At 34.5% G+C, this 14,063-nt stretch overlaps 3 protein-coding genes across 10 annotated transcripts in view; all 3 read right to left on the reverse strand.

The window, feature by feature from the left end:
- LOC129788325 (probable G-protein coupled receptor CG31760) overlaps positions 1-2,533 on the reverse strand; it is a 32,837-nt gene extending 30,304 nt beyond the window's left edge. The window contains exon 1 of the mRNA XM_055824294.1: positions 1,329-2,533. The gene's annotated coding sequence lies outside the window, so the exon portion shown is untranslated. The remainder of the gene's footprint in view (positions 1-1,328) is intronic.
- Positions 2,534-3,410: 877 nt separating this feature from the next.
- The window catches only part of LOC129791167 (dual 3',5'-cyclic-AMP and -GMP phosphodiesterase 11), a 73,093-nt gene continuing 62,440 nt past the window's right edge, over positions 3,411-14,063 (reverse strand). For all 8 annotated transcript variants that reach the window (XM_055829200.1, XM_055829201.1, XM_055829193.1 and 5 more), the window contains 8 exons: positions 9,052-9,414; positions 8,630-8,965; positions 8,188-8,552; positions 7,560-7,627; positions 6,449-6,569; positions 4,621-4,840; positions 4,471-4,554; positions 3,411-4,378 (listed from right to left, as the gene is read on the reverse strand). In XM_055829200.1, the coding sequence (XP_055685175.1) occupies positions 3,995-4,378; positions 4,471-4,554; positions 4,621-4,840; positions 6,449-6,569; positions 7,560-7,627; positions 8,188-8,552; positions 8,630-8,965; positions 9,052-9,414 (1,941 nt within the window). In that variant the 3' untranslated portion in view covers positions 3,411-3,994. The remainder of the gene's footprint in view (positions 4,379-4,470; positions 4,555-4,620; positions 4,841-6,448; positions 6,570-7,559; positions 7,628-8,187; positions 8,553-8,629; positions 8,966-9,051; positions 9,415-14,063) is intronic.
- Positions 9,472-14,059, reverse strand: LOC129791180 (uncharacterized). Its single transcript, XM_055829228.1, has 3 exons — positions 13,336-14,059; positions 12,958-13,243; positions 9,472-12,892 (listed from the first exon to the last, which is right to left on the reverse strand). The coding sequence occupies exons 1-3, from the start codon at positions 13,404-13,406 to the stop codon at positions 12,704-12,706; spliced, it is 546 nt and encodes a 181-aa protein (XP_055685203.1). The 5' UTR covers positions 13,407-14,059; the 3' UTR covers positions 9,472-12,703.

The raw sequence follows: 14,063 nt of genomic DNA on the forward strand, positions 1-14,063 counted from the left end.
GCTGTAAGATTTTAGAAAGAAAAGGGTTTTTTTTAAAGACAATTTTAATAATATTCTTACTAAAACAGGGGGATGCCCAACCCCGAGAAATCAGTACTTTTCGTGAGGCAGCGGTTTCTTCCGATCAAAAGAAGGGATCAGTTTGCACAATTCCACTTGAAATCGAAAGTACATTTAATTAGCTTTCGATTGATCCCTATCTCATCATCGAAATAACATTATTAATATAAAAAAAGTTAAAGTGTTTCTCGGGAATCGGTCGAGATTGAGTGAGATTCGAGAATTCCTCATACATTTTGTTTAACAAAAAGTGACTTTTCTTCACAGAAAATGAGGTTATACCATCCCCTTGTACTAAAAATTTGATGATTTTAGTACAAAAAAAAGAAATTTTCGTAGTTCTTGAACATTATTAAAAATCATTTAAACGTTCCAATCCTTCCAATCGTTCCAATAAACTTTAAATATTTGAAAGAGTGCTAAATAATAGCTAATAAATGTCAAACGTTAAAGTAGAAACGTCAAACAAAATTAACAAAATGAACAAAAGTCGTTAAAAAAAAGCGCAAAAACAGTTAAAAAGAAACGTTCCAGAAGATATGATAAAAGTTTAAAAATAAGCGTTAAACGCTGGAAGAAAAATTTAAATTTTTGAATAGAATTGTCATACGTTAAAAAATGAACCTCCAGGTGTTGAAAAATGAAAAACAAACTATTTAAAAGAGATGTTAACCTTTTAGAAAAAAAATAAATAGTAGAAAAGAAAATCAGACGTTAGAAAAGGAATGTAAAACGTATAAATAAGTCTTCAACGTTAGAAAAGAAACGTCATTAAAAAAATCCAATTCGCTCAAACAAATCGTCAAAGCTTATAAATTTAAATGAAACAGCTCTTAAAAAAATTTAACAATCCAAATCTCTAAAATTCTTTAATCTTTATTCCTTATTCTTTTTTCTTATTTTATTTGTAATGTTATTTAATTTAAAAAATAAATAAATTTTAATAAAATAGTTTTAGTCAAACATTTCTGTCTACATCCGTATAGCTGATTTCCTACTGATTCGACGAACTTTATATCAAGAAAATTAAATTCAAATCAGTCTTTATTACAAAAAATATCATGCAAAAAATCCCTGAAAAGCTTTAAGAATTTTTTTTAATAAATAAAAATCCATAAAGCCGCTCAAAATACTCCAGCGCAGGTCTCCAATAAGGAATCATGATTGATTAGAAACTTCAATCCACTCCTACCCCTCTTGGGGTTGTTTTTGTGCACATACAAGGGGGGAGGCGGAGGAAATTCAATATAATCCAACATCCAACTTACACAGTGATGCTATGTTAGAAAGTTTACAGCAGTTGCGACATCTTGGTGCAGTTTTCTCTTCAGGCGTTGGTGCAATATTAATCCATTAGTGTGTATCTATCCTATTTAGTGTTGCACTTTATTGGATTTATCTCCTATACAGGATTGTAGGGCAACCCATATATAGCAACAACAAAAAATTACTTAATTCAACTTCCTCCTTTCAAGTTTCTCACAATCACACCCTACATTTCCCTTTTTTTTAAAGAATTTTCCACCAAACACTGGGAAATAATTTTCGCCTCGACGGTCAAGAAGTTCTTTAAGGAGGATACACACAAAAAAAAACGCACTAATTGTCCTTTATTTATTTATTTTTTTCAGCACCCGCAGCTGGTGCTCATTCACTTAACATATAGCAACGTTCGAAGCACAAAACACTAGCACTCCCCCACCAAAATGCTATTTTTATGCGGCAGAGGGGTTTGGGGGGATCTTGTGGTTGTATTATCAAAAAAATTTGCAATTAAATTAAACGACCGAAAATGGTTTTGGAGTTATTAAATTTTAATTTAAAATAAAAAGTGTATCACGAAAGACACTCCTCGGAATTAGATGAAAAGGCATATGAAAGTGCCCCCGAGAACGCCCACGCGAGCACAGCTCACACCCTCGTAGAGATTTTTCGGGTACATTTTGTAGCACATTATCCTTCACCGACGGAGCTCTGTAATATTTTTAACACAACCCCCAACATCCCCCATCTGTGCCAGCTTTCGGCACCATCACCCGAGGGCAAAAATGGGATTATAATGAAATTTGAATGGTTTAAACAGAGTCTCGCGTGGTAAAGGGATGATGAGGTTGACAAGGGGTGAAATCGGCATTTACTTCTGCACCATCAGGGTAAGAGACACCATTAGCAAATGCATTTCTCCACAGAGAGCCAAATGCAATCTTGCTCTGTCCTTTCTTTTTTCAGACTCTTCCAAACTCCTTTTTGCACATTATTCACTTTTTATCTCTTACCCGGACACTCCACGGCACACAACACCCCCAAACTGTGGCACGAAAAAAAGCACCCCCAGACACACTGTCGTGGGCTCACGAGAGAGAGCAAAAAGGACGAAGAAAAAAAATTGTCTGAGATTTATTCCTTCAGGCAGATGGAGAGTAACACGGAGGGATGCCACCTGACTCCGCACAGAGAAAGCCCGACAACGACTGAAAGGCAGTATCTTCGGTTTGGCCCCAAAGCTCCGTGGGGGAGGCTGCATGTGGGGGTGGAAATATACATACATACATACTCGCATTCAATCTCATCCCCACCAAACTGCTAGAAAATGTTCCTCTGATAACCCATAGAAGGGGTATTCATTGAGGAGTTTTGAGCATTTTTCTTATCAAAATATTAATAATTTGATATTTTTAAATAAATTTTCATGATTTCTTTAATTTCCTTCCACTAATATGTATTTCTCTTGATTTTTTGAGCATTCTTGAATTGAAAAAAAAATTCAAGGTTGTTTGAAGGGACTTTATTCGTTTCTATATAAAAAAAACTTCTTATTCGTTCATGCAATCGAATTACGAGAAATCTTTTAGAGGTACAAAGGAAAAAAAAAAGTAGGAAAATAAAGAAGTTTTCGAAATTCTTACGCAAAATGATTATTTTTTCGAAGTTAGACTTTGCAAAATTTTCAAAGATTTTCCTGGGAAGTAGGAATATCCGGATTAGTTCAAAAATAAGAGAAAAAAAATATTATTTTACATTTTTTCAATAAATTGTTTGTGAACAACTTTAATGATTAATTTAATTATATTTTTTTTAATGTTTATTAATCTTATGAGGTGAAAGTTTTTTCCATATTAAGTAAATTTTTTTTAAAATAATTAAGAGCCTCTTTTCTGCCCAAATTAATTTTTCAATGAAATATAAAGTTTTATTTCTTAGAAAAAATTTCTCAGAGAAGCACAAAATTTCCCTAAATTACCAACCCCTCCACAGAGAGTCTGCATGGAGAAGAAAGAGAACGCGCAACTGCTAGAATGCCATCGCATCACCCCTCCAGACAATCAACAAGTAATAATTCTCACACAATGTTCTGTCCATAGTTTATTATGCTATTATATAAGTTAAATAATTCTTTATGTTACAATTTAGAGAGCATCACAATTTTCTTTTCCTTCTTTTCTTTAGCTTCAGAGTCACTTTTTTTATACACAATTGCGCTAATTGAAAAAATATTCCTTCTTGTGCTTTTCCCACCGTCAACTGATAAAGCTCAATTGAACTATATTTTTTTTTAAGTGCATTTATCATGTTTTCTTTTTCTTAGAGTAAAAGAAAATAACACCCAATGATTCATTTTTTATAGCTTTGTGGGGGTGTGTAGGGAAGTATTTATAAAGTGTTTAAATATGTGTGGGATTAGAGATTTATTTTTGAAGTAGAAACCATCCCGTTGTCCATGAATTTAAAAGAAAAAAAAACGAAAATATTCCCAAAATCCCCTCAAAAATTTCTAAATCATTGGTGCACGCGGGTTTTTTTTTCTTTTCTTATTCTTTTTGTTGAATTAAAAGAAAAAGAAGAGGAGAGAACATGAAGGTACTTGTGTACATATATAGTAAAATGTGTGTGTGTGTTTTGTCTTATTCACTGCGTGAGAAAGCTTAATTACATATTACTCTGCCCATTGGTCCGTGACTTGATGGTTGCAGTAATCTTGTGACTCGAGGAGCTTTTTGGTGCTTGCCGTGCCATTGAGCTTGGCTGTACAATTGACTGTGGCACTATTTGCACAGCAATTCATCTTGCCGACAATTTTTGGTGTCCTCAAGCAACTATCACGATTAACTAAACTACTCGACACATTGCTTATCGACCGCCTTGCTGGATGGTGATTGTTGATGTGGTTGTTGTTGTGATTCGTGAGCGAAGGGATGGAATTGTGTCGGACATTCTTCGCCTTCCTATTGCACGATTGCGCCAATTTTAACCATTGCTCCCTGTTGTTGCGCACACCCTCAACTAGGGGATCCAATTTTGGTGATAATACAGCAAAGGCCTGCACGAAAAAACCAAAGGGGAAAAGGAGCTTTTGCTAGAACACATACACAGCAAATGTGTCTTGGAGAGAGAAAAAGCTCAAACACTCACCTCATAGATGGGTAAACATATCGAATCGATGAATCCAACTTGCATCATTGGTAACTGATCCTCTTTTTCCCTGTCCATTATGTCCTTAAATAAAAAAAAAACATTGTTATTATTGAAATAAGAAGTCCTTTAAGCGATGATTTGACCTACAATTGGTGTTATGTTGAGTTCCTGCCGTTCCATGTCGCCTTGCTCAAAGAATTCCGAACTCACGAGATCCGCCACCCTCTTCTCAATCTCCCACGGCTTTGTGATAGCCGATAGATCACATACAGTCATACTCATGGCACGTAGCAGGCTTCTTGACTCATCAGCCAGCCAGTAGTTCATTGAATTTGGTTTAACAGCATTTAGAAATGGTCCCCTTTTCCTGCAACACATAAACATTACAAACGTTTTGTTAATTATCCCAAATAAATTACATAAATGAATGAAGGGACGAAGGAAGGGTAGAAGAAAGAATAAATGAAGGTGAAAATTATGATAAGTTTGCACAAAAGTTTTCAACGTGTTTTTAGGAATAAATTACATCCCTTATCAGGTAATTAAATCTTTCAAAAATTTAGCTCAATGTAATTGAAGATTTGAAGTCATTAGAGGAATTATTTTGAAGAAATTTATTGAGGTAGGTATATTGATTTTTCTCTTTGAAACTCAATCGTACGCGAGAATTAGTCATTAAGGGCGTACCTAAAAATCTATTAAAGGGGAGACTTTAGGAATTTTTTTTTTAATTAAAGAAATTCAAAAAGATCAACAAAAAAAAACTATGACATAAGATTGAGATTTCTAAATCTTAATAATGGCCGTTGTATTCAAATTAGCAGTTTTTGACAATTTTTTGTGCAATAGTTTGACTTCTTATCGTTAAAAATTTCAATCTATCTAATCTAATTTTGACATTTTATTTCCAACTGTTTGACATTACCTTTTAATCATTTGATATTACTATCCAAATAATTAATCATTTTTTCCAAAGTTAGACTTTTTGTAAGATTTAACGTATTTTTTTCAAATATCTGACATTTCTTTTCTAACGGTTAAAAATATTCTTTGAAAAATTTTTTTTGCGATTAATTTTTAGCCTATAGAAATAATTTCTCTTAAGCCCTAAAAGAAACGTAAATTGCCTGATTTTTAGGGAAATTTAAACGCATGAACATTCTTTCTACGGCTACACATCACTGTTTTAAACAAAACTTTCATTAGAAAGAAAATCATGACCCTATTCACCCCATTGCCCCTATTTTCCACATTTGTGCATTTAGTTATTCTCAACTATTAAAAATAATTTGCAAAACATTTTCTTTTTTTTTCTATTGAAAAGATTTTCATATTTTGTTGCATTAAATTGCAATAAAAATCGAAAGAATCACAGCTAAAAGAGAGAGAGAGAGGAAAAAGTCTTTATGGTATGACGTATGGAAATTTCCACGAGAACTTTTCCATTTATGTGCCCCTTCTTGGAATTAAATGAAGATGCATGTTGTGATATATTACACTCCTAAAATAAGATTCTGTGAAAGCGACATCAGTCTATAATGAAATGAAATCTATTTTCAAACATCTCAAGAAGAGACTTTTTCTCCTTCTTGACTTTTTGCTTTGCTAAATTTGTGTGTGTGGGCAATTGAATAAATTTGCCTCATCGTATCAAAGTAGAATAATGTGAAAATGCCGAAAATCCCAAAGTAAATTCAGTCATGTGATTTTGTATTTATAAGCATTTATAGTGAACTGTGCGGAACACGCGACTTATCGCAGCAAATAGATGAGAATCATGTGCTTCTTATGCGTTAGCCCGCAATGGGGAACAATGGGGGCCATTAATACACCTCAAATAAGTTACGAAAATTTTGTATATTTGGATGAGAGCGCGCAGGGGGGTAATATAAATATATTTAATTATGAATCTACGACGTGAAGTGCATGTGAATCAGACTTTTCTTTTATATAACATTCAATGATGTTTTCTTACCGAAAATAAACTGCGAGATCTGTAGAAAGGATGGCATCCTCGAGAATATGTATTACTTTGCTGTAGTCATCCGATGATAAATTCGACAGGATTTGATTGCCCGGACTATTGAGGATGAGCACTGGAAGAAGAAGAAAAGTTTCTTATGCACAGAAGACAAACTTGTAGACACTTGAGAAATTATTTTATCAAAGATTTTCTAAAAGATTCTTCGAAATATCTTTGTTGGTGTATTTGTTAGAGATAAAACATTTTGTAAACTTTCAAAGTATTTCCACCAAAGAGCACGTACTGAAAGAAAACTTATTGCACACCTTCTTGGAAGCTTTCAATGTGTTGTCAAACAAATATTTTCAGCAGATTATAAATTAAAAGAAAAGAAAATGCAATTATAATTAATTTAATAAACAATAATAAACACATTTTAAACATAATTAAAAATCAAAAACTATTTTTTTTTATCTATCCTGAATGAGAAATTTATTTTATTATCACTTTATTAATGAGAAATTTGCAACATATGTGTGTAACGCGCAACAACAATGTAGAACTATATTTATTTCTCACAACATTCTGTTAGGACAATGTCCAAAACAATAATATTTGCGGATTTGAGGAAAACTTTAATTAATATGCTTGCACAAAACATACGGAAAATTCCCTATTATATTGCATTAGAAAACATAAAATTTATTGAAATTGGATTTTCACTGTATAAATGTACATATCTGCTCTAGCTTTAGATAGCGTAGGTATAGTGCTAAAACATAAATTTGAAAAAGACAATACGGAATGGAATTTCTGTGAGCAATCAATTCTCATTATCAAACATTCCAAATGCTCTTGGGGATTTTTTTTTTGATATTCAAAAGATAATTTTCTTTGCTTTTAATTGACGTTTTTGCTTATTTATTCTTTGGAATTTTATGAATTTTATTCTTTGGAATTACAAATATTTTGAATGCTTAAAATTGCATTAAAATCTTCCTGAATTTTTTAAAAATAAAATCTCTAAAATTAACAAACTAAAAAGATTAAATTTTAGTGAAATTATTAATTAGTTTTTGCTATCAAAAATGTAATGAAAGAATTAAAATAATTTGAAACTTACAGCAATGATCAAAATGATGGTGTTCCATTGTGGAAGTGGAGTATAATTGAGCTAGAGGTGACGATGCCCTAGAAATAAAATTTAAAAATTAATTTACCACACTCAATTCAATAAAAAGCTCAAACTTGTTTAGATTCTAATGTAAAACACAGCCTTTCGATACGACTTTTCTTTGAGATTTTTCTATATAATAAGAATTCTTAAAACTCATGGAAAAATACGGAAAATTCCCGAAAGGAAAATTCCATTAGAATCACGCAACAATGCTTTCATATTGATTCACAAAAATGTAGAAAAATCATTTAGAAAGATTACATTTTATATTAGAATTCAACTTCTGAATGAAAAATTTTTAAAAGTTAAATGATTCTGTGTAATTGGGACCCAAAAGAGATCGCTAAATGTGGACTAACAAAACCCCTAAAGCAGCTCAGAGCTTTACTATAGCAAGTTTTATTGCTTTATTCAATGATTCCTATAGCAAGCTTTACTATTTGTCTAAATTAATAATTAACTTCTTATATTTTTCACATGTCTTTAAGGTAAAAATTGCGTTTTATGAGTCCCAAATTAGTTCTATACAAAGCTAAAATATCGAGAAAGAAAAAATTTAAAAAATAATTTTTACTTGATCTGAAAGGAATTGTTGGTCCCTCGGTGGTCGAGATCGTGACACAGGCATGCAATTACAAGTGCTAAGCACTCAATATCCCCAAAGATCTTCCACCATTGTGTTGTTGTGAGAATGGCGAACATCATTTGTGTAACATTGAAGGCATGCCTCCAGTTGTGGTAAGTCACATGCCGATAATTCCTCTTAACACTGAGAAGCCATCGACATAGAACATCTGTGTCGATATTGAAGCGATCCACGAGGGAGAGATCGTAGAACATCCGCAGGGACGCTAGAAGGGTATCATTGTCCTCCATGTGGATGTCATCGAATCTGAAGTCGTGCAACTTGAAGAAGGCCGCCGATGGGACTTTCAATCGCTGTTTTGGAGGAGAATTAAACCTCCGATTAATTGAAAGTTTTCACACAGATTTTTTTTTGCCCCACGAGGACTCACCCTCAATCTTACGGCATCATCAATGGAGGCTGCAACGTGATAACTCAGAACTTCAAGGGTTACGCTCTGCTTTGCCATTGCAACCACCGCTTTCTCGTACATATGTGTATTGTGGATGCCCATGCCGCAAAAGATGGCAAAAGCCTCCACGAAATTCTCATCATTCTTCGTGAAAATCAGATCATTGAACTTATTCACTAGCTGAATCACACCAATTATCTGGCCAAGTGAATTCTTTATGGCCATACAGAGAATTGATTTGTGCTTAAAACACTGACCCTCGTCAACACTCTGGTCGAATCGGTGGTCCTCGTTAACGTTTGGAATATTCACAGTCTACATAACGAAGAGAAAAAAGGAAGAAAATTCGTAAAGATGTGAAAATGGCCAGGTGAGAGAATAAATTCTTTTTATAGTCTTACCTCTCCAGTCATTGCCACGAACCCTGTAATACCCACATTGATAGGAAAGCGACTTTCATATGGACTAGTTCTTGTTTGACTCCCATCCTCACTGAGGTCATTCGGCTCAAAATCGAATACCCGCGAGAAGGTGCCTTTGGATGCCTCGTGGACAAGCAGAATCTGCACACGCTGACACTGGATGAGGCTCTGCATGTGCGTGAGTATCCGGAAAACCATATACTCAATCGTACTTTGCTCCTCAAAAATCATCCTCGCCAAATCCAGAAGCACCTGATTGCGCTTCACCTCCAGCTGGGATTTCTCATACAGCTGAGCATTCCGCAGACCAATGCCACAAAATTGAAGATATCGAACGAAGACCTGTTGAAAGTTTACACACCAACCACACACAGAGAGAAAAGTTTAAAAGTTAAGATAAATTACGATTGTTCTTCTTCTTTTCTTCTTATATAGCATAATATATGTATGTAGCATAAAACACCCCCGTGGATCCATTCATATTTTTTCTTCAAACTTCTCCCTTCTTGCTAAAAATAATCAATTACCAAACTTTTGCAATAGGATGTGTTTGAGCAACATATAATGTATAATAAAAGCTCACTTCTTTGCTGAAATAATGTCACATTAATTGCACCCCAGCTAAAATCCAATTTCACAACTTGTCACATGCCTTTGTTGCTCCATTTATTTAATTTTCAATAACAATCAAAAACTTCTGAGAGGGGAAAGTACTCATGAGGAATCTATATAGAACTATTGCATATGGATATTTCGTTTTGTGTATATATAGAGCAATAAAATTAGTTTATGCTTCACCATCAAACTCTTTTGAGAGCTTTCCGTGCTTTTCCGCGTGGATTCATTCCATACAGAGAGGGCAAAAAAAAGAACAACGTGGATCCCAAGAGCAACAGAGGAAGAGAACTTTCAACGTTTGCATGGAGCTAAAATGTGAACATAAAAGTGAAACACTGAAGCAATAAAATACAATGACAGGGGATTAAACTGAAATGCGATATTACAGAAAAAACTACATACACGGGGTAAGGAATTTTAGAGTGCTAACAAAATTGATTTTTTGACCGTGGATTGGTCATTAGTTACCAATTCGCTGCTTTTTTTTAAGGACACTCGTGGACAATACATATTCGTGGATGCATCCACTCACCAACAGTGCTAAAGCCAAACCAAAATGTAGTTTGTACATAAACTTTGTATAGTTGCCAAATGCAAAAGACATACCCTCGAGGATATCACAAAAATTTGTTGTATGATGCACATACGGATGGACTATGAAAGTACATATTTTTGCAAAAACGAAGAAAATATATTGACACATTGTGAATTTATTGCACTATGCGCTACAATAATTCATCGTATCACTCACATTTCCCAAAGGGGATGAAACGGAAAAGGATATCAAAAACATCCTGGATATATACCAAATAGTTGCAGATAAACCAACAAAATTAACAAACAAAAAATATGCAACAGAATTTATGTTTTACTCCGAAAAATAGTTTAATATATATCGAGGAGAGAGCATATTTAATTGAGTTACTGAAAATTTGCTTAAAACAAATAAATAACAAAAATATTGAATAAATTTTGAAATATGATTATGAGAATTAAAATAATTCAACAAAAAGCTGTTTTCAATATAAATGTCAGCGAAAGTTTATTTAAAATGTTTATTGAATTTTCTGCAGGATAAAATGGAAAATAATTCACAAAATTTAAATACTTTTGCCTCTGAATCCACACGCATGATAAACGCACTGAACAAGAAGATTTGCTTCCTAGTTCTTAAATAAATTAATAAAGAGGAAATTTATGGTTAAAACTATTTTTTATGATTATTTATTTTGTCGTGATATTTCTTCACAAAAGTTCATCCAATATTTTAGCATATTTAATTTATTAAAAAAGAAAATTAAAAATATTTTAAAAATCAATATGAATAATATGACCGCAACGAAATACTTCAATTATTAAAATTTTCATTTATTATTTCGCTAAATCCAGGGAAAGGGGACTGTGTGCTCCACTTTCCATTCATAATAAAAACAGAAACTAATTTTATTGTTCCAATTTAGTTAATTCTACATCAAATTTGCAGATTTTTTCCAACAAAATTGATCGAAAAAAAAATACAAAAATTAAAGGATTATATTAATATAATATTGGGATGTATTGGGAGTATCAGTGTTCATTAATGTATGCTGATTATAATCTCTAAATGTGTCAACGAAAATATTGTCCGTAAATTAAGAATAAAATCACTGTAAATAGGGGTTGGAAAATGGCCATTAATTTTGGGTTTTAATTGAATTGTTCCGTATAGAGATTGTTTTCACAAATATTTAATCCCACCCCCTATTCACCTACCCTCACAATCTGGCGCATGTGGCAAGTGACAGTGAACAAATAATTTAGGCGATTCTACTCTCGGTGTGTCCCCTTGAAAATATAGAGGGCAAAATGGAATTTAGGTTAAAAGCTGAGGGATTTTGCGAGACAAAAATGCTGCTTTTCATTCCTCTTTCTTGGCACCCTCAAAAAGTGCGCACAACAAAAAGAAACCACGCTAAAGGACAAACGAAATAACAAATGCGCGACACTTTCACCCTTATTTAGTTTTTGATATGACATCCTCAGCGGTCGATTTATTTATGATCATTTATTTTCCATCGTCTGGTGCTCATGTGAATTATTCATTTATCCGCATAGCATCCTGCTGGAAAAAAAAGCTCAGGGACATTGCGGGAGAAAAAGCTCACAGCGCGACAGCTCGCGAGCTCACGTCGAGATGACTTTCTGAATAATAAATGTGTGGCCAGTGGAAAATTGTAAATCGATATTTCCTTTGCTCTGGGAGAGAAATTAAAAAGATTCCTCAAACCACCCTTCGAGAGATCATTAATTACAATCAACCCCCTCCCCCCTCAGGGCAATTCTTGCGTAAATGGGAACACAATCGAGATCAAATTCTCAAGAGTCATTCACTCCTTCACCCAAAAGTCACAATGCGAGGCTGATGAGCGGAATCTCCCGGAGATTTCATCTTCCTCAATGTATGTGTACTTAGCATTTTTTCGTGGAGCTTTCTTCTTCCTAGAAAAGACTCACTCACTCAGCGTGGAAAAGTAAAAGAGAGAACCTTCAATGAAATGAAAAGTGAATGAATAATCGTAGCATGAACTTTTTTTTAACAGAGCTCTATAAGAAGGATTTCAATCAGAGAGACTATCAAAGGATTGTTTGAGCGTCCTAAAAATACAAGGAAAGGGACTCCAGCACCTTTCTCGGAGCTTTGGAATTTTCTCACACACAAAGCTTTTAATCTGCTATCAAGGTTATCAAAATACACCATAATCTGAGCAGAAAGGGGTAGTAGGAATTGTTATGTATAGAGTGAAGTCACAAAATTCGTGGAAAAATGAGAAAAACGCATTTCGCATTCAAATAAGGAAAATTCGCACGAGGAAAATTTTCAAAGTAAGAATTTTCTTATTATCTTGTTGTATTTAGAATATTGATTTTCAAGGATTTATTTTTTAAACATTAACCAAAGAATCATTCTGGAATTAAATGATTTTATTCCTTTCAAAACCAATTTCACAAATCATTGAATAAACGTGCAACGAATTTAGTGCACAAAGAAATTCCGGAAGGAGTATTTTTCACCGAGATTTTGTAGGTAGTACAGCTCAATCTGAAGCTTCTGGAACTGATCGAGGAGCGAGTAGTACTGCTTTGACTCACAGTCAAGGCGAAACTGCAATCGGTCAATGTTGCTCTTCAGATCAATTTGCATCCGTTCGAAACGTTTCACCTCCTACGGGAAAATGCCCCCCAATTAGAGATTGTGCCACATTAGAGCCCACAAGGTGTTTCTACCACCTTAAGGAGCTCACTGCGTGTGATACAAGCATAGTCCACAATGAGATCACGCATATTGAGATCGCATTCCTTGCTGCAAACTTCGAGATTGCGGAAGGAGCGTGAAAGGTTGTCCAGCTGCTCACGCGTGGCAGCAACTTGTGATGCGAGGGCGCTGTTGGTGTTTGCCTGCTTCTCCACAAGGGGATCCAGGGAGCTCTGAGGCTGCCGACGTGCCTCCTCGGTCATGGCTTCGAAAGCCTCAATTTGTCGCCCCAAATCGCTGCAGCGCCCCCGCGCATCGTCTCTGTGCACACACAAATGCCAAAGAAAACCGGACATCAATTGTGCTCAAACGAAAAAAGAAAAGTATTCCGGAAGAGGAAATAATTTTCTCACCGTTTTTCAATTTCATGCTGCAAAATAGCTCGAAGATGGTCTATACCACAATGGACTGCTTTCTCACACATTTTCACTGAATTTAATGACGAATACCCCGTGAACGACCCAGAAAAGTATCTAATATATCACACTGTTTATCAACTATTGATTTAATTTTTCTCTGTCTCCATGGTGGCTAAAACGTAATCCTGCCTGGGCGACCTCGTATTGTACTGGATAAAGTGCTCAAAATAATTCCAATTTCCAATAAATTCATTTCCAACAGAAAGCGAGTATGGATTTGGGGTGGATTTCGATGCATTTCAAAAGCGAATTTTCAGTTTAAATTTCATAAAATCATTAAATTAAAAAAAAATCTATCAAAAAGATAAATTCATCCACATGAAATTTCATCCAAAGGGGATCCACTAAACGATTGGAATCTTCGTATCATTTTTCCTCTTTCTCGCATTCACCCACATTCACCCTCATTTTCCCCATCCGCTCATCCTTTCTTGTATATTTCCTTTGTGTGGAAAATGAACTTTATTTGGCAGGGCGAATCAAAATCACATCATCATCATTTGTATCACGAAAACCATCCACTTGAGAATATATAACCGGAAGAGTGGCCACAGCCACCTCTCGCCCTCCCAGAAAAAAGGGGGTGCGATGTTAATCTAAAACTAATTCAAGTGCGACGAGGGGGTGTAACAGACACACACACACAGATTCGAATCATACTG

Source organism: Lutzomyia longipalpis, chromosome 2 (genome assembly GCF_024334085.1).
Source record: "Lutzomyia longipalpis isolate SR_M1_2022 chromosome 2, ASM2433408v1".
Lineage (NCBI taxonomy): Eukaryota > Metazoa > Arthropoda > Insecta > Diptera > Psychodidae > Lutzomyia > Lutzomyia longipalpis.

What these genes read in the sequence shown, in the direction of transcription:
- LOC129791180 (XM_055829228.1), bottom strand. Translation starts at nt 13,406, where the DNA reads ATGTGTGAGAAAGCAGTCCATTGTGGTATAGACCATCTTCGAGCTATT. An exon ending in CAGCATGAAATTGAAAAACG is followed by an intron (nt 13,244 to 13,335) that starts GTGAGAAAATTA and finishes GTGTGTGCACAG; the next exon opens with AGACGATGCGCGGGGGCGCT. An exon ending in CACGCAGTGAGCTCCTTAAG is followed by an intron (nt 12,893 to 12,957) that starts GTGGTAGAAACA and finishes ATTTTCCCGTAG; the next exon opens with GAGGTGAAACGTTTCGAACG.